This window comes from Ammospiza caudacuta, chromosome 1 (genome assembly GCF_027887145.1).
Source record: "Ammospiza caudacuta isolate bAmmCau1 chromosome 1, bAmmCau1.pri, whole genome shotgun sequence".
In the NCBI taxonomy this organism is placed as follows: Eukaryota; Metazoa; Chordata; class Aves; order Passeriformes; family Passerellidae; genus Ammospiza; species Ammospiza caudacuta.
In genome coordinates, this window is record NC_080593.1 from 30,097,088 (window position 1) to 30,120,908 (window position 23,821).

At 37.8% G+C, this 23,821-nt stretch overlaps 1 protein-coding gene across 1 annotated transcript; it reads left to right on the forward strand.

The window, feature by feature from the left end:
- Window positions 1–6,677: 6,677 nt before the first annotated feature.
- Window positions 6,678–23,755, forward strand: LRRC72 (leucine rich repeat containing 72). The gene is made up of 10 exons (XM_058825495.1): window positions 6,678–6,711; window positions 6,813–6,828; window positions 7,352–7,468; window positions 10,881–10,950; window positions 12,993–13,074; window positions 14,335–14,448; window positions 18,601–18,690; window positions 20,589–20,753; window positions 21,939–21,966; window positions 23,426–23,755. The coding sequence occupies exons 1-10, from the start codon at window positions 6,678–6,680 to the stop codon at window positions 23,589–23,591; spliced, it is 882 nt and encodes a 293-aa protein (XP_058681478.1). The 3' UTR covers window positions 23,592–23,755.
- The last annotated feature ends 66 nt before the right edge of the window (window positions 23,756–23,821 follow it).

Consider the following 23,821-nt stretch of genomic DNA (forward strand, 5'->3'; position numbering starts at 1 on the left):
TTCCATGTACAAAAATTTAAGAGACAATGGAGAATTAATCCATTACTTGCCTTTGATGCACTGCTATGGAGTCCATAAGTCACTTGTTGCTAGCTCTTTTACTTGGTTTAGCTACTTTTTCAAAGCTTTAGCCTAGGTACAGTACTGAGTATATGGCAAGAATTGTAGAATAAGAACAGTAGCAGTAACATAGTGTGTAAGTAATTCATTCACACAGTTCAGGTCTGTAGAGCTTGGATAGACTAAACAACAGTCACAGGATAACAAAATCTCAAATCAGTGAGACAAGTTGGAGTTTCTCCCAAGGCAGAACACAGGAAGAACCAATTTCAGTGCCAGGTAGCCAAGACACACAATGTATCCCATATTTAGATAAGGATGTATGATCACTATTATATAAATAATTTTTTTTTAATAATTCAGATAATAATTTTAAGAGTCCTGGTACTAAGATTGCACTCATTTTCCCTTGAATGAATGTATATGCAAGTTCTTTCATGTATAAATTCAAACTATTCTTCAGACTTTAGTTTTATTTCATATTGCATATAATCATTTGTATCTATTTAATATTACAGTATGAATTCAGCACAGGACGTGTATCATCTTCATGGCATTAACTGACCAATTAAGTTATTACACTTGTTATTGGGGATACTTATGGTCTCTGAGCACTTTCTCTAAACCCACCTGGCTCCACAGAGAGTGTTTAGGGGTCAGCAATGGATACGGAGCCTCCAACAGCCAAGGAAATTGATTCAGAACTGCTTTTGTGCATCTCTCTGTGTTTCAGTCTTGCACCACATAAGCACAGTCTCATTGTCAGCATATTAAAAAGACAGAATACTGAAAGTTTACATCTGATAATTACATTGGCAGATATCACAATTAAATATTATTTGAAAATGAAAAGTTAAGGGCTTTTTTCAGTATCTGGAGGTTACAAAACAGCTCACTGACAGAAAATTCTCTGAACTAACAGAGACACCAGATCAGTCATCAGTAAGAACAGTATTGACTTCAACTTGTAGAGAGCTCTGCAGATATTCTTCTAGAAAACAGTTATTACTTAGAGGTTAAGGTAGTCAACTTCATTAGGAACTCATATTAAAAATTTTAAACATGCATAAATGTGTTTTATGAAAAATACCATCAATAGTACTATATATATTTATATTTAATATTTATATAAATATATATTTATATAAATATTAAAATAGTTATAAACCATAACCATTGTGGAAGTGCACATACAACATTTTGAAAGATTAGGATGCAAATTTCTGAGACTAGAGTAAGAGGATCATTTGCCATAAGGATGTTCTTTGCAGAATGTTGTTTACACACCCATAAAATAGCTGCAGCAGACAATAATTTCTTTTCTAGCTGTTGATCAGACTTGGAAGCCAAACTGCAGGAACACTCCAGCATGCAGAATGGCCAGGGAACAAAGGCAAGAGTTGGCTATATTGAAATTAAAGATATGTCCAAATTGTGCTGATAGAACAATAAGACAATATTTATGAAGCTGTTGGACCTCCTCTCCAGAAGGCTTGTCCACATCAGTGATGGTGGTCTTTATTCTCCAGGGTAGTATTCAGTTGTCAAGTCAGAGTGAAGCTGGATTCAAACAAGGTGGTTCATCCATATGATGCAGTCTACTGGGACAATTTTGTCATAGGTTGCGTCTGGACTGTTTTATCTTCTTTCTGTACACCCATCATTGTGTATCATATATGAACTTATATCACACAAAATACTAGAAAAATTTAATAATGTTTCCAGGCAGCAGCCTAACCATTGCAGTTAACCATTACCTTCAAACTGAAAATAGTCTGAACTGTTTAGATATAGGATCAACTTGTATTATTTATTGGAAAAAAAAAAATACACCTCCCAAAATTTTGCTCCTGAACCTGGTAAAGGGTCACTGGGATGCTATCAGTGCCATCAGGAAGATTAATAGCATGAGTGAGAGAATTCCTGATTGCTTTAGACAGTGCTGAGTATTTGAAACATCTGCACAGGGCTTGCAGCTACTGGACCTACAGGGTTACTGCACTCTTCTGCAGCAATAGCTGGAATGCAGGTGGGATATCCTACTCATCTTTCCTCAGGCTTCTGGCTTTCACCTGATAAACACTGATAACATATTTCCGGTTACAAGAAGAAAAAAATGAAACCAGCATTTATCTGCAATATTTTGCATTTCACTTTCCAGGTGAAATGTATTGAATAACCTCAAAAACAAGTTAATTGTACTCATTTCTATGTATCATTAGTATAACATAGACAATTTTAAATTAATCCCTGATTGTGTTTTTATTCTTTGATGGATGTTCTGTAAGTAGCAGAACTGCACAAACATGTGAAATGGAAAGTAATTCTCTAGCTGAATCTACTTTCTTTGGGAGGCTGGACTAGATGACCTCCAGAAATCCCTTTCAATGTAAATTAAGTGAGTCTATTACATATAGATGCAGTTTTTTAAAATACCCTTGTGAAAAAACCATACAGCACAGTACCTTTTCTAATATCATTGGCAAAGAATGACTGAATTCTGAAAATTATAAACTTTGGTGATTAAAAATATCACATATTAGGCATTGGTTTTAGTATATTTCATCTTTCACAGCCATTGAACAACAGGTTAAGTTACAAAGAGCTATTGTGCTATTGGCTTTTCAGTAAAGTACTGTCAAAATCATTGAGAAGTAAAAAAAAGGCAGAATGATTTAGCAAATCATTATGGTCCAAGTGTCAGTTGCTAGACAGTGATAAAATTCTTCCACAGAAGAGTTTACCTCAGAGATGGTGAAGCATGTGGGCAGAACATGACAGCATCCAACAGAAACAGATTTAATCTGAATTTTATTGTCCCTAGCAAATCTGTGTTTCTGTAACGTGGTTTTTAAAGAAATACAATGACAACCTCCTATAACTGTGGTGTTTGGCCAAAGCATGGACATACTAGGAGGCCTCTGAAGTAGAGAACAAAGGGTGTTCATTTCCCAAGGCACCTGTAGCCTGATCATTTACAAAATCAGCAACCTCCTGTTCTGCCCTATCACCTTTGTCAGTAAAAGCAGATCTGCCTGTGCTTTCCCCTATTTCTATGTTCTGTTACCACATACTATAAAGTCATGTTGTCTTGTTGCAACTGCTTATCCATGCATGAGCACCTAAAATACTTTTACTACATAAATATGAAAAAATATGTATAACAAATTAGCCATTATTCTGAGTAACCCAAAGGAAAAATGATTGTTCACTTATGGACAGCAATTCAATTCAGGAATAGTAATAAATAGGTGATAGGCTACGTATTTTGGGGAAAAAAAAACCAATACCAAGCAACTGCAAAATATGGTCACAGTTCAGTCTGAATAAAAAAAAAAATTCTCTGCCCAAATTCCTTTAAACTCATTGGGAATTTTAAGAGTTGGTTTGCAAATGCAGAAAGAAATAGATATTAACTTTACTGAATTTGAGACAGTCTCTTTGCAATCATCCAGATTAAGTCTGTAATACCAGTTGCTAATAGAGACAAGCACCTCAAAACCCCAAAGCTTATCAAGTGAACCCCTCACCTCATGTACATCACACCTCTGTGAGGGAACACAACAAAAAACCTTCCAGAAGTTCCCTCTCTCTCTCTCTTTTCCCTTATTTAATTACTGAATTTTCTTGTCCTGTCATGTTAATTGGACTAAATTGATAAGTCACTTTCATTATTAAACATGACCTTAATAGCTACCTTGCCTTTCACAATTCTAAACTGGTAGCTTGATCTTGTTGATTGAAAACACTGAACTTGAATGTAGAATGAAAAAAATACAGAACTCTTGTACCAGTTTCTTCTTCTCCATTACAGTCCCTCTTTTCATGATTTTAAATACCCTAGAGATATTTTTAGAAACTAAAATAAGGGATTAAAGCAATTCCTCTTGTCAGTTTTATACCTTTAACATGTCTAGTTTTCTTATTTGAGGTTTCTATTTGTTTAAAGCTACCTAGCTGAAATGGAAGCCACCCACAGAATTTTTTCTATGAAAATTAGATATTTGCAATATAATACTTGTACTGTAGTTCCATTCCTCCATCATACACACTACATCTAGCTTCAGTGGTCTGAACAAGCAGAGGCATGCACATAATTAATTCCATGAGGGACAGCTTATTCATATATTTGCACACACAACTCTTGTTCTTTGTATATCAGTTACACATAATTTACAATGACTATTTCTGCTAACTTGAGTACTCGGCGTAAATTAAATTCTAAATAAAGCTCCAAGTTTTCAGACATATTTTCGTTGTAGCTTGATCAAACATTTTCTTTTGTCCTACTGGCACATGAGTGCGTGCACACACACACACTGGAAATGGCTTTTTCTATTCTTCAGCTTGTGTTATGCAGTAAAATAGTTATAAAAATAGCAACATGGCAACAGTTGCTTGCACATGTGGATGTCATAAACATTTTGTGCTCCTTTACAGCCAAACTCAATCCAAAGCACTGTCACAGCAGTGGGCCCACTCCAGGAGCCGGCACGGGAGAGGCGCTCTCAGGCACCAAGGTGATTTGCAAGTTGCAAGGGAGTAATACATACGGTGTGAATTAGCTGTAAATTAAATGCACAAGTGTTTTCTTTATAAGTGACATGTAGTCTGGACGAATTTCTTCACAGAATGGGTGATTAGACATTGGAATGGTCGGCCCGGGGAGGTGGTGGGGTCTCAGTCCCTGAAGGTTTTCAAGGAAAGACGAGATGTGGCACTTAGTGGCACATGGTCTAGCGGGCATGACGGGTTTTGGTCATAGGTCGGACTCAATAATCTCAGAGATCTCTCCCAACCTAATTAATTCTGTGATTCTGTGATATACATACATAGACATAGGATCTGTGCTTAAAAATAAAGAAACCATAGGAATATAGTTAAAAAAAAAAAAAAAAAAAACAAATATGAGTTTTAAGCAAATGTGATCCAGGAGACAGCCCAGAGGTATCAGAGGTCTCTCCCAGTTCCCCCTACCCACTGCCCACTGGGGTCCCTCACAGGCCCACCCAGGACCCTTCCCCAAATCCTGGCTCCCAGTGTGGGCACCCCTCGCTCGCCATCGAGCTCCTTCCCCAAATCCTGGCTCCCAGTGTGAGCACCCCTCGCTCGCCATCGAGCTCCTTCCCCATCAAGAAGCCCTGCCTTGATCCACACCCAGGCTGGGGCTCTCATTTCAGTGTCACACTATTGCTACTGGGTCCACTTCTGGGACTGTCAGCTCAGGAAGGACATTGAGGTGATGCAGCATGTTCAGAGTGAGATTGGGTGGAGTCTGGAGCACAACTCTTGTGAGAAGTGGCTGAGGGAGCTGGGGTTGTTTAGCCTGGAGGAAAGGAGGCTCAGGGGCGACCTTATTGCTCCCTACAATTTCCTGAAAGGAGGGTGTGACCAGGTGGGGGTTGGTCTCTTCTTCCAAGCAGCCAGTGACAGGACCAGAGGACAGTGTCAAGCTGTGCCAGAGGAAGAAATAATTTCTTCACAAAAAGGGCGGTTAGACATTGCAATGAGCTGCCCGGGAAGGTGGTGGAGTCACCGTCCCTGGAGATGTTTAAGGAAAGACTAGATGTGGCACTCAGTGGCACGATCTAGTGGAGGAGGTGGTGATCAGTCATAGGTTGGACTTGATTATCTCAGAGGTACTTTCTTAAACCGATTCCGTGATTCCAGGTGCGTGCTGGGGGTCCTGGCCCCGAAAGCCCACTCCAGCCTGGCCCGGCCGTGACCCGATCGCGTCTCGCGATCCTGCCCGGCGGCCGCCCACAGCGGGGCTCTAAGATGGCGGCGGCCGACACGGCTGGCGGGCAGGTGAGCGGGCGCGGCCCCTCCTCTCCCCTCGGGCCGCCCTGGCCGCTCCTCTCCCCGCCCGGTCCCGCCCGGAACGGCGGCCGCCCCGGCTCGGCCCGGCCCGTCGCACCCGCCCGGTCCCAGCGGCCTAGGCCTCGGCCTCTCGCGCTGCTCGGCACCGCCACCGCACCCCGAGGCGAGGCGCGCTCCGTCCTCCCCCACGGGGCGGCAGCGAGCGGCTGGGATTCTCCGAGAGAGCCCGGGCAGCCTTCCCTGTCCTTCCCGGGCCCGCGCGGTGCTGCGGCGCAGGGCCGGGGCTGACAGGGACGGGGCTCCAGGGTGAGGAGACGATGAGCTGTCGCCTAACGGAGTGTGCGAAATACGGATCTTTGAGCACAGCCTTCCTGTGAAACGCTGCCCCGGGTTGGTGCTCTCCGCCGTAGGTGTGCTTTCCCCGTTGTCATGTCGGGACTCCCCATCGCTGTGTCCCGCAGTGCCGGGGCCTGACTTGGGGTGTCTCACAGCTGCTTTTCTCCAGAGATCACCTGGTGTTCTATGGGCACATGGTGCACGTGTAGTAACACAACTATGGCCATTTGTTCCAGACCCTCGCCCTTCCCGACACCTGCAGTTGGCAGCTGGCTGTGCCCAGTTCTGGGCAAAAGGCAGGGTCCCACAGGCGCTGTGGGGAATAGGCGGCCTGCGTGTGCCTGGCTGCCTCTGGCCGGAGACTCCCACACGTCCCACTCATTAGCAAATTATTTTGTGTAGGTTTAGCACAGCCAGAACACGCTGCAGTGGTTGTGCAGCCAATACAGGCCACTCTCTACATGCCCGTCAGAGATTCCGAGCCATTTTATGCTCGTGAGGTTGTATCAATTTTGTGTTTTAAACAATAGTGGTCATAATGATGTTGGGCACAATAGCTCATGTATTAAACCCATTTTTTCTGATATGCATTTTAGTTTCTATCAACCACTAGTAAGAGAGATCCATAATTCTTACGATAATGGGTTTTGTTGCTTTTGCAAGTTATGACACAGGGATATACTCTGAAAATAAAAATCGTGTCTGCATTTTTCAATGTTAAATGTACAAGCAGAGTTTTCTAGATGTGTAGTTTTAAAAGCTCACGTGCATCGTTTAAAGTAAAGCTGCATAAAATAAAGTTGCAACTGTAGTGCAAAGTAAGCAGTTTCCTTGCTCATCACAAGTACTGGGCTAGCTGACCTGAGTGAGAAGCCCATTCTCCAGTTAACATATGTTAATTTCTCGTTTCATGTCTACCATCTATGATTCCCCACAGGAAAAGAAAATTAGTGTGAGTGTAGCCTAATCACCAGAGTATTTTTATCAATTTAAAATACAGACTGGAAATTTAATACCGCTCTATCTCTCTTAGATTATGTTACAGTTTGCTGTGATAAGGTGCTGTGATACATGTATTAATTTTGGTTACTTTAAACGCTGAGTTCACATATGTTACAATGTAATGACTCCATAGTGATGCAGCATATTATACTGACAAATGTACTGTGTACTGTCAGGCAATAGAAAAGCAGCTGAAGATTTGTGGCTATAAGAGTAATGTGGATGTCGTGGCACTGTATCTGGCTAGACAGTAAGTAAAATGTTTCTTGTTTTGACTTTTACTAAAAGTAGAGCACGCAGTAAATGGAAATCTCTCACAGTGCTTTCTGTACCAGGAACTCTGAACATCATTTATATGTGAAATACCAGTAAATCATATTCTCACATATTCCATGCATGTTGTGAATGAAGAAATGGTAAAAGTGCACAGACACACAGCAACACTGTGCTCACAGCTAACAGCCTCATCCCTAGATACACAATCTGTCTCCAGCAGCCCAGAGTTGCTTGAGGGTCTGTGAGTTCCCAGAGTTGTACATGAATTTCTGCCATGGGGAGCAGAGGAGGGAGAGCTGATGGGCTGATCTCTGCCTGTTCCAACAGGCACATAGCGCTGGGTGGAAGGAGTATCAAGAAGGCAAATGAAAGAACACAGGACCTGCCCAGTCTAGGAACTGCCAAATTTCTGACCTCCCTGAAGAAATGTGTTACTGCAATGGCAAAACTCAGTGGTCCCACCCTTGAAATTACCTGCATCAGTACTGCTGAGAACTGAAGGGAGGGCAGGGCAAGATAAAGTGAATACAAGCACAAGAACACTTCTTTTGGGCAGGCAGTGCTGATAAGAGAGCTGATCTCCTCTGAGAGCTTAATGAAGCAGCTTGAGATGTAGGGCAGATGAGGAGAAGACATGCTGAGTGAAGGAAGGCAAACTTTCATGAACCTGTGGGTGATCTGGGTTGATAGAGGTGTGTGCTGCAGCATGAACGTGCTGAGAGGCTGCCATAGGGATGTATACATGACAGGACATATTTCAAAGTTTTGGGAAAGCGTGCTTGGAATTTCTGGCCAGGGCACAATTCCAAGTGTTGCATACCTGTCTGCAGCCTCCCAACTGCATCCACTGCTCACATGGTTGATGGCATATAGAAAAACTAACGTAGTTTAATAATTCAGGGACAAGGTTTTTAAGGTCTCTTGGTCCAATGAGTGAAAAAAAAAGTCTTAAGGGATTAAGGGATTTCAGTATTGTCTAGTCTGTTTTTAGTGGAAATTATATGGTCTTGAAAATCTAAATAGTGCACTATTAGTGCTCACTAATATGTTTAAATTCCTTATCACATCTCCTGATTTACATCAACAAAGTATTTGATGCTTTGTGAGGTAAAATATATAGTTACTGTCAAATTTCTTAAAATGTGCATTTTAGAAAGAAGAAAAAAGATAAAATTTAAGGGAGAAGTTTCAATAATGAGAAAATTACAAGGGGCATATATACATACTTTCTGAACAATACAATTAATATACCACAGATGTAAAGAATTAAGACTGTGCATACAATCTTAATTGCCATATTTTCTGTTTTTAAATGCTTAAATGTGTGCCCTCACTAGCTTTCAAGTATTTTTTTGGTATAGAATAAAAAGAAATGCTCACATGGCAGATAAGTAAGTGATCTGTCTTCCCATTAAACCATTTGGTAAAGATGATGCAAGATGGATTCTTTCATGATTGGATAGAAATGAACTCCTTTTATTCTATATCAGTTTATATAAACTTGAACCCCAGCCAAGCTCAGTATCAGATCATGCCTCCTTTAGTGTTGGTTTGGCATATTTTTCTGATAGCTGAAGTAAGAAAATGGAAAAAAAATTAAAGTTAATCAAATAAGAGGGAATGAGTTTATATTTTTAAACCACTACCATTAAAGGAACATGAAACAACGTATTTTGGACACTGAAAGCTGTCATCCCAGGAAAACTGATTAACTTAGCAGTAGGTAGAAAAAGAGTGCTGCAGGCCAAAAAGGATCAGTTTATAAAAGATATACAAAGTCTGGAAGGCATGTAGAAAAGGACAGGCTCTTTTAAAATGTTACAGGAATTAAGCTCTACCTGGGGCAAATTAAATGCCTTAATATGAAAAAAAAAAAAAAGAAAGCAAAGCAGCAAACCAAAACCAAAAAAACAGCAGATTGAGGCTTGGAGATAGTGAAGATGAGGCTGTTACTAGACAGGGAGTAAAGCCAATTAAATGTAAAGCTGTAATCTAGTTATAGAGTGGCAGTGACCAAGAATATAAGAAATTTTGGCTTTTTTACCTGAAATGTAGTAATGTAGTTCAGGGATGCACAGGAGAATTAGATAAGAGCTCTGTAGGAGCTCTGCATGTCCTGTCATCAGCCATCTGCTTGTCCCTGCCACTTGCAGTAATGTCTTTTTCTGTTACTTGTGACAGCAGACACATTAAGTATGTGTTTGCAGGGTTAGTTCCTACGGCTTATCTCAGGAAGACAAAGAAACAGTTTAAAGTAGCAACATGAAAGGATAATCTGATTTTCAGTAGTACAAGGGACTAAAAGTATAGTGCCTCAACTTTGTAGGGTTTGCTCTTGACAGACTTTTCATTTGCAAGATGAGTAAAGGCATCCACCCTCCCATTGTCTGTACCTGGAGGGTGTGTTGGAAAAAAAACAACCCAACAAGTAAAAAGACAGCATGGAAAGATAGGGACCAGACTATACAGCTGGAAAACAAACATGCTTTTAGCCTAATGATATGAGGTGAATTTTTATCAGTCCTATTACCTTCTGAAACACTGGCCTTCATCTTGCAACACATTAAAATCCACAAGAAAATTTTTATTATGGCAATTAAAAATTGTCAGGTAAAAGTAATTATAATTTTTCTAGTGGAAATTAAGAGCATTTATTTATAGCAATGAAAATAAAGAAGAGCAGTTAGTTAAAATCACTTGGTAGCTCACTAATATTTTCTGGTCAGTAGGCAATTTTTTATTTATAGCACCCTAGCAAGCTCAAAGTGCTAGATACACAATGGAACATAAAACCATACTAGCACAGGGGAGATCATTTCAGCCTCAGTGGATGTACTAAGTTTCCATGAGAATAGGACAGGAATGGGAAAAAGGCAAATTTCACAATATAGGAAGAATTCACTAATTCACTAATAGGAAGAATAATAAAAAATGCACATTGACATGCTTGATGTCTGCCTTCTGTTGGCTCCTCTGGCACTGTGGCTGGACAATCCCCACTGCACCTTCAAAGCAGTTTTGCTTTTAGCTTCATGTCCCCAGGGTGCCAAACCTCTCCTCCTGTGTTCTGAGCAGGATTTCTACAAAGTGCAAAGTACATGTGACTCAGACTCATAACTCATGCTGTTATGGAAAAGCAATTAATGTATCACTTATTTTGTTCCTGTTTCTTTGCCACCTGCTGCCTTGTTATGTTTGCAGGTGTGCAGAGTGCTTCCACTGTCTCTGCCACCTTCTCTTTGTGGCTTTCTGTACTATAAATTCTAAGGAAGTGTGCCTTTCTGGTTCTTGTCTAATATTATTTATGGAAAATAAAATATTTATCAAATTAGTAAGCATTATTAATGTTAAGAAATTTATTACTCTTTTTTTTTTTCTCCCATCAGAGGACTGAGAAGTATCCCAAGTCTATCCCAGTTTCGTAGATTAAGGTATTTGTGGATTAACAACAATAAGGTAATTAGATATTCCTTTAAAGAGCAGAACAATGCATCCATACTCCCTGATTATTATTTTGTGGTCTTTTCTAGCATAAAGTATTATATCTGTTGTCAAACAAATAGATTCTTTTCAATTTCCAGGCTAATTTAACTGTCAAATATAACAGATTTGAAGAAAACTCTTTTTTTAATTTGACATTGCAGAGCTAATATATTTTCCTTTAGATTCACATTAGATTTATAAATTCTATTTAAGGAGCTGAGGTTTTGTGCTAATTCCTGAGCTCCCAGTGTAATTGGAGCAGGCAGTTCTTGGAACAGGCTGAGGAGTGATGCAGCTGTGGGACAGGAGTGGACTGCAGAAAATGCAAGGCTCTTCTTTTATATTCTGGCAGACATGCATAGTTTATTTCCTGGCAGGCTGGTGGTTGAGGTGAGGCCCCTTTTTGATGTCATGCACATGAGAGTGACATAAAACTCTGTGAAAGGAGTTTCACCCTGTGCACAGGAAGCAGCCCTGCAGGTCTAGGGATGACAGGGTATGAATATTTTACTGTACTGTATTTTACATGACTTCTACAGTGTGCCCAAATTCTTCCATCTCCAGAATTGATTGCTCAGGTAAATAAGTAGATCTGCAAGCAGCAGAAAGAATAAATTTGCATTGCCTGTCACTTCAGAGTACATGTATATCTGATGCCCCAGGCTAACATCAGTTATATGGCATCTTATGACCAATTCATCAGAAGATCTCTACTAACTATTTATGAAAAGAGAAAATGCATAGATATATTAAAATGTTAAACTAAAATCAGGTATAATAGGGCTTTTCCTTGTATAGTAGAAGGACATTAAAGAAGAAATGGCCTGATGACTAAGCTGAACTGATCTTGCTGATCAAAAAAATAAATAAATTGGAGTTTTCCACAACTCTCACTTTTCTTACCTCAGCAGTAACAAAGAACATTCTTTTGTTGTTCTATATAACTTATGTGGAGAAGTCACTCAGTGGCTTTTCATGGGAGAAGTCTCACTGAAATGCCTCAATAGGAGCAGCATATTTTTCTGTACTTAATGATTTTATCAGAAAAAAAGCAAACAAATGATTCTGAAAACAAAACTTGCCAAAAATAGGGAAAACCATTGTACAAGGGAGTGGGAAAACTTCTGTCTTGTGTTCTTCCTTCCAGCTTTTAGGTGCTGTTAATACACAGAGCAAAGCACATTGATTTCAGAGTCAGTGGCAAAATTCAAGGACTGAAATAATTCCTTTCCTGACAAACTACTTTTTGTCACAGAATTCAGAATCAGGAATAAAATTCTGTTTGTTGTTCTTGCATTTAAACTGTAAGATAAAAAGTTCAGCACCATTAGTACTCCCATTTCTCAGTGATTATAAAGGTCAGCTTGCTGTCCCACTGCAGATACTTTACCTTGCACTGGAGTCAGAAGTTTGTTGGAATTGAGCTCTCCAAACAAGGTGTGATTCCATAGGAACTGAAGACAACTCTTTATTTGGAATACACCCATATTCATACTGATTTTTTATTCTGTAACTAATTGATTCTCTGAGTATGATTAGATGACATTTCTGATGAATAAGAACCATAAGAACCATTTTGTGCTCTTTGAGCTTGCTGGTAAAAGAGCAATTTAAAAACAAGATGCTGGGCTTATTCAAATGACATATTTCAGGAATATTCTTAAACCAACATAGAATTATTATGCTCTACAAGGGTCTTTTAACAATAAAAATTATTTCAAATATGAATAGAAGGAGAGAAAATGTGCAGACCAGTCATTTGAAGAAATCTCTTTCCAAATACAAATGTTAAATGTGTAGTTCAAAAAATTAGGTAAGGCTCTACTGCTTATATTTGATTTGTAATTAGTACTTCTAATGAAGGTTCAGTTGTCAAGAGAATCCTTAAACCAAGAGTCTTAAACAGAAATATAAGGAACTACCTGTGGTTAAACAGTTTTCCAGAGGCCATGTTTATAATTCTCCAGCACCACATTCAGAGTGACATATAACAGTTTGCCTAACTCTAATTTCAGATCCAAGATTTAACCTTCTTGATCAAAAACTATTACTTGACTGAACTCTATCTCAACAATAATGAGCTGACAGATATATCAGGTACCAATCCTCCCTTTTTAAGTTGTTGAGCAGAGGCCTATACTTTCTTTTTTGTGTATTGGCATTCAAATTTTAAAAACTGGATTACAGCAAGTAATTTACTGGTTGAAAGATCCTATGTATGTATAATTAATACTTTATAATCATTAGATATTTAATTTTTCCAACATACTTGAGTGACAATAAGGTGATCTGTTTATTCTGGTTTAAGGAATGAAATGTCATTCACTTTATGTCAGGCAATTGTGAAATATTTTTGATCTTACATGATCATATTTAATATTGAGAATTTATAACCAGAAGTATTTTGCAAAGTTACTGCCAAACTTGATTTATTTTAAAAATGCGTCTGTCTTATACTTCTATTTTAGTTTTGCTTGTCCTTGTAGATTAAATGGCTTTACCAGACTTCTAAATTTGTGAATGAACAGGCCAAAGCATAATACATTTCTAACTATTTTAGACATTTAAAATATTAATTTATCTTTTTTTCTGTCCCTATGAAATGCTGGATGAGAAATGATGTTGATTTGTTTCTGTGAGATTTCAATCAAACTTTATCTTTGAAAGACATAAACATAGATACAAGAGACAATACAGGTGATAACAAAATATGGATAAACAGAAGGGTATCATTAGTAAAGAAATGTGAATAAAATGCTGTATATTATTTGGAAAATGGAATATCTTGATGTGTGAGGATGTGAACACAGTCTGAGTCAAAGCAATATTTTGTAACAGCTTTTTAATACATCAATAATTACTTGAGACAGAACTATTTTCTAAGGAATGCACTATTTACTACTTGTGAGACAAAGGTAGTATTAGGTATATACTGTTCTTTGTCAGGCAAAGGCAATATTAGGTCAAGGTAAAAGGAAATTAATTAACCAAAGATTACAGGGATATAGGAGGAATGAAAGGAGGTAGAAGAGAGGTTGCAATTGAAGCTGATTTGTTGATGCAAGGTAATGTAGACAAATGGAAAAAATTGGAATGAAAAAAAGTCATGTGCTTAAAGGATGTGACTAGAAAGGTGAAAAAGATATTGAAATATTTTTAATTTATTGTTTAATTAATATTGAACTATTGAAATATCTTTAATTTGTTGCTTAATTAACACCTCATGCAATGTGTTACTAAAAGACAGGCATACATAGATAACTAAAATACCAAATTCAGTGTACAGCATAGCAAAATATTGTTCTAATAAAGGCAGCTGTGGTGAGAATGATTAATTATTTTTTCATTTTATTTCAGGTGCTCTGAAACACCTATGTTCCTTACAGATTCTGTTTCTTCACAACAATGAGTTAAGAAAACTTGGCAAAACAGTGAAGGAATTGAAAGGAATGATAAGCTTGCAGACTCTAAGTAGTACCTTATTTTTATTTTGCAGAATAGCAAGTAGTAGCTTTTTAGTTTCTTATCAGGATGTTTCTTGTCTATTTCCACATCATTTGCCTATAGCTTTTGAAGCTAATTAGCAATTTCAGCCAAATTTGACAGAAGAAAGAGATCTCTAAGACATGAAAATTCCACAAAGAGTACCTCAACTGAGGAAAAACTGCTAAGTGAGTTCAGAAGTTAACTTTTTGGCTGCTGGCTGCCAGTAGCTTGGGTGATGTCTAAGCAGTTTACAGCTGCCTCTCTGTGATGGAACCCAGGAGTAGGGTGAGATTATCATAGAGGTGAAAGGAGTAGAAAAATGGGTGTTAACTGCTGTTGAGACTGTGAGTGATAGCTTATAGAGCCCAAATTCCTGCCTCATTAATTCTCTTGCTTATAGAACTTCCTTTCTGCATCTTTTTGGCAGACTGGATTTCTAGAGTCTAAGAATAAATGTACTTTAGGTATTATTCATAACAATGTCTGTTAAGGAGCATACTTTCTGATACACTGGCTGAAAATGAAAATTGCACCATCTCTGAAATTTCAAATGAAGTCATACAAGACAGTGTTGGTGCCACTAAGTTACAATATAAGAAGGTAGGATTATATGCTAATAAGGTATTGAAAATGAAAATATAAGCAGTGTTTTTCCATGATTCTTAAAGGAATGTCAACATAGGTCATGCCAAATGCTTAGTACTTGGAGAAGACAGCAAACAAGTTTTGTGCCTTGGTGACATGGTTAAGGAGGTGAATGTCAGAATGTCACCAGGCCACAACACCTCCTTAAGCATTCAGAAAACTGAATGTGTGATTGTGGGAAAGGAAAATATGAATAAAAAATTAAACTTTTAATTGAACTTGACCCTGAACTGAAACTAATAAAAACAAATCAAGTGTTTAGGAAGACAACATGCCAGCCAAACTATTGAAATGCTTGTCATTATATGCAAGATAGAAAAATGAGTCCATTTAAGAATGCAGTTGTTTGAAGTGATTAGGCAGCGTCTGGAGAGACATCCTATGTATGAATGGTGCAGTCACTTGAATTTAATGTTAGCTCTACAAATTAATAAGGAGCTTCAACAAGCACAGGAAGTTTGTTGTACTTTTTGCAACCATCTGTGGGAAATATAGAGCAGATAGTTAAAAGTGCTGCTGAGTTATTATAAATGGCAGTTACAAAGGCACAGTGAAAATTGTATGCAAATTGGACCAGCCACCACCACAGAAGTGTCTGAAAGAACAATCAAACAATATATATAATATATTGATCTACCCTAATTTAAAAAAAAATTGTTGTTTAGTTCAAATATTTGTACAAGAATTAAAAGTAATCAATGGGAGAAACTTAATGACCTTAATAATCATAACTTTAAAGTCCTTCATGATCTTTGCAGTCATGAAAAAAATTGTCAACATGTTTGCTTCAAGGGGATTTTGTAATAATGAACTCTCAAATTAACAGGTCTCTACTAGGTTAATAAAATGCTCTGTCATATTTGAAGTAAATTAAATTAGTAAATGAACAAAATAAATTCTAAAAGTCATATCCTATATATCGTATTACTATATAATTTATCTGCCTTCTTGCAATATTAATAAATATTGAATGGGTGCAGAATTTGCACTGTGTAGCTTTGCAAAGGGCTGTGTCCACAACTCACTTTTATAAAACAAAACCAGTGAGACTTCTCACTGTTATGAGGTAGATCTTTTTTATTGCTAATCTGATTTAAAGAAAAAAAGTCACTTGCTAACCCTCAATAGAGCTTCTGGATGCTTAACAACATTTTATTATTTTGTAGCTCTTGGGGACAATAGAACTATTAAAAAACACACTATTATTGTTTGCTTCAGGAGTGGCATCCAGCTGCCAAAATGTTGCATTTCTCTTGCTGAAGGCTCTCTTGTGATTTTAGCCACTGCCCTGCACTGGATGTGTAGCATAAGAACCATCCTTCAGCAGGTGTCTAGGGAAGACACTCAGCTTCAGGAGATTTACTGCACGTGCTGCCTGCAACTGCAGCCTTTTGGGAGATTCAGAGTGCTGCCTTATGGGCTCACCCTGTGCTCACATCTCCCTTTTGGAATCCCAGATTTTTGTTACGTACTCTGTAAATTGCCTCACTGATTTATTGTCCACAGCTGATAGCATCCTGCTGCTAGACCTCAGGAAACTCTCTTGTTCACTATGTTTCTGCCCCATGTGGCAGAGGCACACTGTTTTCCTACACTCCAAATAGAGAAAACCGACAAAACTGTGGAGGAAGAAAGCATTATCCTAATTTGTACAACTGAAATTGCATGACCTTGACAAGAAAGTAGATAGCTCAGCCAGAAATTGATCCCAGATGTTATGTAAAACAAAACCATCTTGATCTGTACAAGGGTTGAATTTGTTGTAAAAATGAGTAGTAGAAAAGTGCACATTCTCTAAAACAAACCTACAAATCAGTGTTGTTGAGCAGGGACATAATCCAAGCAGCATCCAGATTCACAAGTTTAATATCAGACCTGTTTTGTGCCTTGGAAAATATTCTCTTAAATCTTTATTCTATTCCACTACCAAACATACCTGCTTTTAGAGATCCTTCTGAAACATTTTTCTCTTTGGAGTGCTGTGGTATATTTTCTCAACTCAAGAATAGACTTATCAGATACATACATAATATTCTTTCTGATTAACACTTTCTAGGAAAAAAAATTCATTCCGTTAAAATAGAACTTTCTTTTGCTGCCACCTCGTGGGTGTTTTACTAATTTTAAGTACAGCAATTTTTAAAAATATGTTTAAGAATTAAAATCAAAAGTTCTCTGAATACATGAACAGGTGTTTTCTATGAAGGAGAGGACAAATGCTCATTCCAGCCTTGTTGCATCTTTAAAATACCTGCTAAATCCCATCAAACACTGAGCCCTCTCAGCAGTCCTGAAGAACATGAAATTACATCTTGTACATTACAAATCTGGGTGGAATATTTTCTGACTTTTTTCTTCTACTATCTTTTACTTGCTTCTGTAATACCATCCTCCTCTCCCTAACTGCTAAATGACATTTTTTTTTACCTTAGAGCAAGTATTAGCCACAGCCTCTCCTCAGAAAAACAGGTGACTGCAGACTGTAGCAGTAGTAGTAAAGATGATTAATTTAGGATTTTTTACCCTGCTCTCATGTCAAGGTGACAGCCTCCTATTATTTTTACTGTCTTAGAAGAACAGCATTTGTATGAGGAAATAAAAAGCATGATAATGTTTTTTATCTAGAAAAGAGGTCCCACCCTACAACACTTGCTTGTTTATTAGCTCATCTGTGAATGAGCCAGTTTCTACTTTAATCAGCCTCAGATATCACTGTCACTTATCAAACTGATTTGGCATGTGAGCTAGGCTCATGTTCCTCATCTGGCCAAGCAGCAGCACAGGGCTGATACCTGTCTCTGTGTTGCAAAGGTTTGGTTAGACCGGTAGTGTGAACCTGAACATAAACATTTTAGCCAAGTTGCTAATGAGCTTTTGGAGCTTGGTATATCCAGTGTCAAGGAATGCAACTAGAACCCAGGTTCTTAGGAATTAAGGCCCTCTGAAACATTATTCTCTTATGTTTCTTGAGTTTTCAAACTCATCATCTGTCAAAATATCAGAAGGCTGTGTATTTACATTTTATATTGTATCTGTGGGATACAGCCTCTTATCAGCTCTGATAGTGTCCTAGGTGATCATCTGATATTAAAAACTCCTTCCTCCTACAAATTTTGTGTCTTACATTTAAGCTGTCACACATAAAAGACCATTGCTATTTAAAATAGGGATTACCTAACACTACATAAGAAAATCAAAGGCAAACACCTCAGTATTTTTTGCTATAAAGGTTTGGAGTGCATGATGACACCTTCACTGAGTTCTTGCCAGTGGTATTTTGCATCTCTGCAGTCAGTTCCTGCAGTCCATGTTTAGATGAGTAATTTCACATGTGTAAAGTGTTTATGCAGCCTAAGAACAATCTGAATTTGATATTTTGTACAAAATCTTTGGCTCCTAGTGACCTTTAATTGTCCTGCCTTGCAAAGTTGTTGTTTTGCTGGATTTGCTTTTTTGTGCCATTGGGGCTTTTTTTCTGTGTTTGTTTTGCAGACCTATTCCATAACCCTCTGGAATATGATCCAGACTACCGGCTCTATGTGATTTACTTCCTTCCTTCAGTTCAGCTCCTGGACAGGAAGTGTAAGGACTGCTTTCCTCTCTCACAAAGCACTGTCAGCTGCTTTTGGTTCTAAGCAGTTTGGAAACATAGCTGAAATTACCCTGTCTGTTGTTTCACATGCATTTGTTGATAGAGAAAGAGAACTAATCAACCAGATACCTGTTTTTTGTAAGATTTATCAAGAAAAAAGAGTTTGCATGGCATAAACACTGTCAAATTTTTTTTATTTCTTTTTAAATTATGTTGGTTTTTCTTGTATCTTTGTTTATTTGAGTAAAGATAAAAACGTGCTTAGAAATGTGTACCTATCTCTGTGCATTCACTGGTATATTCACATGGGTGAGTGTGCTTACTTAGGTTTGTACATGTTTCTGTACAGTTTAAGTACATATATGCACATTTTTGACAAGGTAAATGCAGAACAAGCTTTCAAATATAATAAATGTCCACAAGTTATCAAGAGATCTTTCATAGCTTGCCTACTGAAAATTCTACAGAAAAAAAAGTTCTTAAGAATAGCCAAATTTTAAATCAGTGAATCCATAAACATGCCACAATGTACCCAGAAAATCACCTTTGGTGATTTTTATCTCTGGTATAAGGAGAACTGTGTGACTGACAGGACTGAAAATTACTGGAGAGCACTGAGAAAGTAGCTGATTCCTACCTCAGCTCTGTGAGAAAGCAGGAAGGAAAATCCAGCACCTTGAAAAGGGACTGAGCAAGGCAGGTGCAGGACCTGTGCAGGTGCTGGGGAGCTGTGCAGCTGTTGTGCAGGAAAGCTGCTGGATGGGCCCCAGCAGGTGCCAGGGGCTGATGAGGAGTTGCTGGATCTGACCAGGTGCCCATTTGCTCACAGTCATCATTCTGCACAGGTACCCCCACTCTCCTGAGCACTTGCTCTGGTGTTACACTTGTGCTTAGCACATCTGCCAGCCTGTTACTAAAATATCACTTTTTGACTGGGGAGCGATGACTGAAGCTTAATGTGCTGAAAAATCCATGTTGCATTTACATGTCTAGAAACACTTCCTTAAAACTTCCTGGACTTCATCTCCTAACTACAGTTCTACTGTAATCAGTCCTGGATTAAGACTCAAGGCAGTAATTTGTATCAAGCTGTATCCTGGACTTTCTCTTTAGTGAAATATTTCTCTAAAACATTACAAAGCTTCTTCACCATCTGTAGAACATTACCAGCATAGTCCTGGCTGTCTCCTTCACACAAGACATGTGCTCATGTTCCACTACCTTCAGGCATGACTACTGCAGTTCCTTCCTAATTGGTCCCCTAGACACCATGACTCCAAAACTTCCCTGAACTGAAAATCCTTCTGCCAGTTACTTGTTCTAAAAGTTTAGCTGACTTCTGTTCCATAGCTGAAGTACTAGATTAGTATGAGATTCATAAAATTAAGCCACCATCCCCAATTTGATTTAACAGCCTCAAACCATTTGTTTAAAAATTAAAGTTATTTCTCTTAAAGTGGAAAACACGAAAAACTTAAATTTTTCTTCTGATTGCACTCCTAGGGTTTTCCCTGTAATTGACCAATGGGAATTGAACTGGTCTTAAACCAAGACTTGTTTTTGCTATTCATAAAGACACTTTCAATTCTTTACTTACTTCTGCAGGAGATCTCATTTAAGCAGCACGAAAAATCTTGCTTTCCAGCATCTTCATTTAAAACTTCTGATCCTACTGCACTCAGAAGAAAATACTTTACTGTATAAGGCTTCACCCTAAAGCCTTAGAAAGTGTCACTCCATGTTCCCATTTTGAATTGCCATGAAATTGTGTAATTATTATTATTATTGTTGTTAAAAAAACTGGACAGAAAATGTATGAATCACCTTTTGTATGCTGCCTTTTCAACTGATAGAAATAAAATTAATTTTTTCATATCCCTTTTAACAGTAGTTACCCAAAAAGAAAGGGAGTCAGCACTTAATCTCTATAACCCCAAAAAGGCTTGGATGATGCAGTCAGTGGCTTTTGAGAAGAGAGCAGACACATCCCTGGGGACAACAGTGGGATCTGGCAGATGCACTCAACCAGCCAGAAGACCAATAATGCCCTCAGGTATTTATAGTGCTCGAAGGAAGGCATGCATTTTTAGGTCATTTGAATTAGAAATGTTTTTTTTCATTCATCTGATAAAACATTATTGGTTTTAGTAATAAAACATAAATGCATCAAGAACTCAGCTGCTTTGCTTCATAAAGTAAGTAGTCGTGGCAGCAGCAGGCAACAAATGAATCCTTCTACTGAGAGTATTGTGGCAGATAAATTCTAGTCATACCCTGTAGTTACAGAATTGTCCTTAAAGAGAACTGAAAAATTTCTGTCAGTAAGAGTCTTGTGTTTAGTTTTACTTTTATTTAAAACATCTCAATCGACTTCTGACTCTCAGTGCTCAGCATCATAAGAGTTTTGATGCCCTCTAGTGCTTTTACAAGATCATCTCCTGAAGAAAATATTTTCTTCTAGTGTTCTAAATTTTATGTATCTGTTTTGTAAGCAGATTCCTCTTTATGTTTTCCAAGCTAGGAATATTTTAATGATGTCTTATAACAGCATATAAAGCAATTTTTAGAGTTCTTAAACCATTCAGATCTTGAAGGCAGCATGAAAGCAGGTGAAATACCAGCTGGAACCATGAGACTTGTATCACAATCCAGAACCAACTTTGAAATCCCACACAACCTTGTCAGCTTTTGATGTTTTAAAGATAAAAACCCCAACATTGTGCATAGATAACTGAAATTGTAGCACTTTAAATAGCGTAGATGAAAGTTTAGAAAGTAATCAAATACTGCAAGTTTTTTTTAATGTATATATCACAATAGTAAAACTGAAAGCAGTGTATTTAACAATGATTTTGAAGAGGTTGGGGAAAGGAGGATAGTTTAAGCATATTTATCATTTGTTTTGCTGATGATTATCAAAGCAGGCAGACAGCTGTTTATCTCTACCCTGCAATCTTACACATCTACAGTGGCATCATTTTCTGTAAAAGAAAAAAAAGCCTGGATGTGTCTGTCTACAGGAAATAAAATACAAAAACATTAAAACTACCTACACTTAAAACCCAGCAAATACTTGCTTCCATAGTAATTTAATAAAATATTATCTTAAACATTTGAAATCATGTGCTAGTTTTCAATTAATTTGAACAAGCAATTTAGGATCAGGATAGCAATCAATTCTCAGCTACTCAAATTGCTGTACAGACATTAACATCATAATTTGAACCTTCTCTTATAGGTCATGAATTTGGAAATAACACTAATAGGTAAGTGATGTTTTCAGTGTCTTCTTCCTTTTGCATCTCTGAAGCATTTAAGTTCCTCTTCCTCTTCCTAACTAGAGAAAATGTCTAGTAAAAATGAGCATTTGAAACAGTTTCAGGTCTTTGTATTCAATATCGGTGCAACTCTACCCTAGGTTTGTTGTCTAAATTTTAGTATTGAAAGGTATTCCACATTTGGGAATGGGTACATAAAAATGCCATTTATTTGTAAGATCAAACACTGATCACTAGAAAAAGCATGCTCAAAGTATTAGAGCATCAGAATAGCTGTTCTGTATTATGTCCCAGAAAATGTTCTCCTGACTGGCTGTTCAAAAACACACTCTCTGGAAAATATTATGACTTGTAGAATGAAATTGTTTTATTCTGTATGTGATGTTAATTTTATTCTGTTCAGTTTCAAAATCATAGAAATAAATGTAAAAGTTTTATCTCTGTGTCTGGATTGAGACAGGAGAAAAGTTGCATTTTAATGTGATGATATTTTAGATGCAAACTTTGTAAGAGCAGATTTAGGTATCAAAGAGCAAACATTAGGTATCAGGCTTGGCTTTACTTTCTAGCTTTACACATGAGAAGATTTGAAAAAGGCATTGAAGTAAATAATAAAAGCCTACATATAATATCCTTTAACAGTATTCTGAGCAGAGGTCTTTAAAAATCAAGTTATTTCTGTTGAACAATTAAGTCTTACCTGCCTTCAGTGCAGCAGGCTGTCCTCATTGCTAGAATGGATGTACAGCTGCCTGGAGTCATTTATGGAAATGCTGAGGCTTTGCAAGGTGTCTTTCCATGACAGTGCATGACACTCAGTGAGACAGTCCTGTGGCTCCTATGAGGTGTGTTAGTACAGGGACATCTTTAAGAAATAAGTTCTTGTAAGACAAAGTTTTAACATTGTATGTGAGTTGGAAGGTTTTGGTTCCCTGTCAGTGCTGCTGTGATGGTGTGAATCTGCTGCTTTTCTCTCCCAGACAGCAGCTGTGGCAGGATACACCAACACCAGCTCACAGGTTGGAGAATGGATATTTGCCTGTGGGCTAGTTAAGAGATCCACAGTGAAATAAATGTGCATTTCCAGTAATGGGTACCAAATCACTTCAATCATGTCCATTGAATCAGAGCATTAAAAGTATACAACTTTTGTGAGGGAAAAAACTGAAAACAAAGAAACATTTTTAAGTCTACTATAAATGTTTTAAAAATAATTTATAGCATGATTTTTTCAAATAGAATCTCATGACTCTGACCTTTTTTCATTTTGTTCTGCTTTATTAAATTTGGTAGAAGAAAACCTACTGAAAATGAAAAATTTTTAAATCCTCCCTCTTTAGTGTCATCATGACTGCTACTTTCATTTTCCAGAGAGTGTGTCTTGTGAATTAGTTCTGAAGGGGTTTGGGAATGTTCAGGTAATGGACTTTCTTTGTTCTTTTGGCAGAGTACCATTTGAGGACCCTGAAGATGCAGTTTTAGTGCGGGCAATGACAAGATCTCTAATGGAATTTTCCTCTGTGGACTGGAACAAAGTAACCACCTGTCCAGAAAGGCGGCTTGAAAACAAAGCAGAAGAGCCCCCTGAGAAGCTGACAGTCCAGTTTAGATGAAAAAAACCCTACTTTTCTCTCTAATGTTAACCCCATAAGTAGGTTAACATAAAACAAGTACACAACAATACACATCGAATTGAGTGAAATTCCAGAAAAAAAATGTTAGTGTAACATTTCTTTTATCATATGTTGTATAGAGAGTGAAGAAATTAAGATATGATAAACAGTGGCAATATTATAATAAAAGTTGCTTGAAATGGAATCCTTACCATAATTTTGTCATCCAA

Bases quoted from the DNA above. Each gene is read 5' to 3' on its own strand.
- LRRC72 (XM_058825495.1), top strand. From the start codon at position 6,678: ATGCCCGTCAGAGATTCCGAGCCATTTTATGCTC. The intron at 7,469-10,880 runs GTAAGTAAAATG...TTCTCCCATCAG, and splicing joins GCACTGTATCTGGCTAGACA to AGGACTGAGAAGTATCCCAA. The intron at 21,967-23,425 runs GTAAGTGATGTT...TTCTTTTGGCAG, and splicing joins TTTGGAAATAACACTAATAG to AGTACCATTTGAGGACCCTG.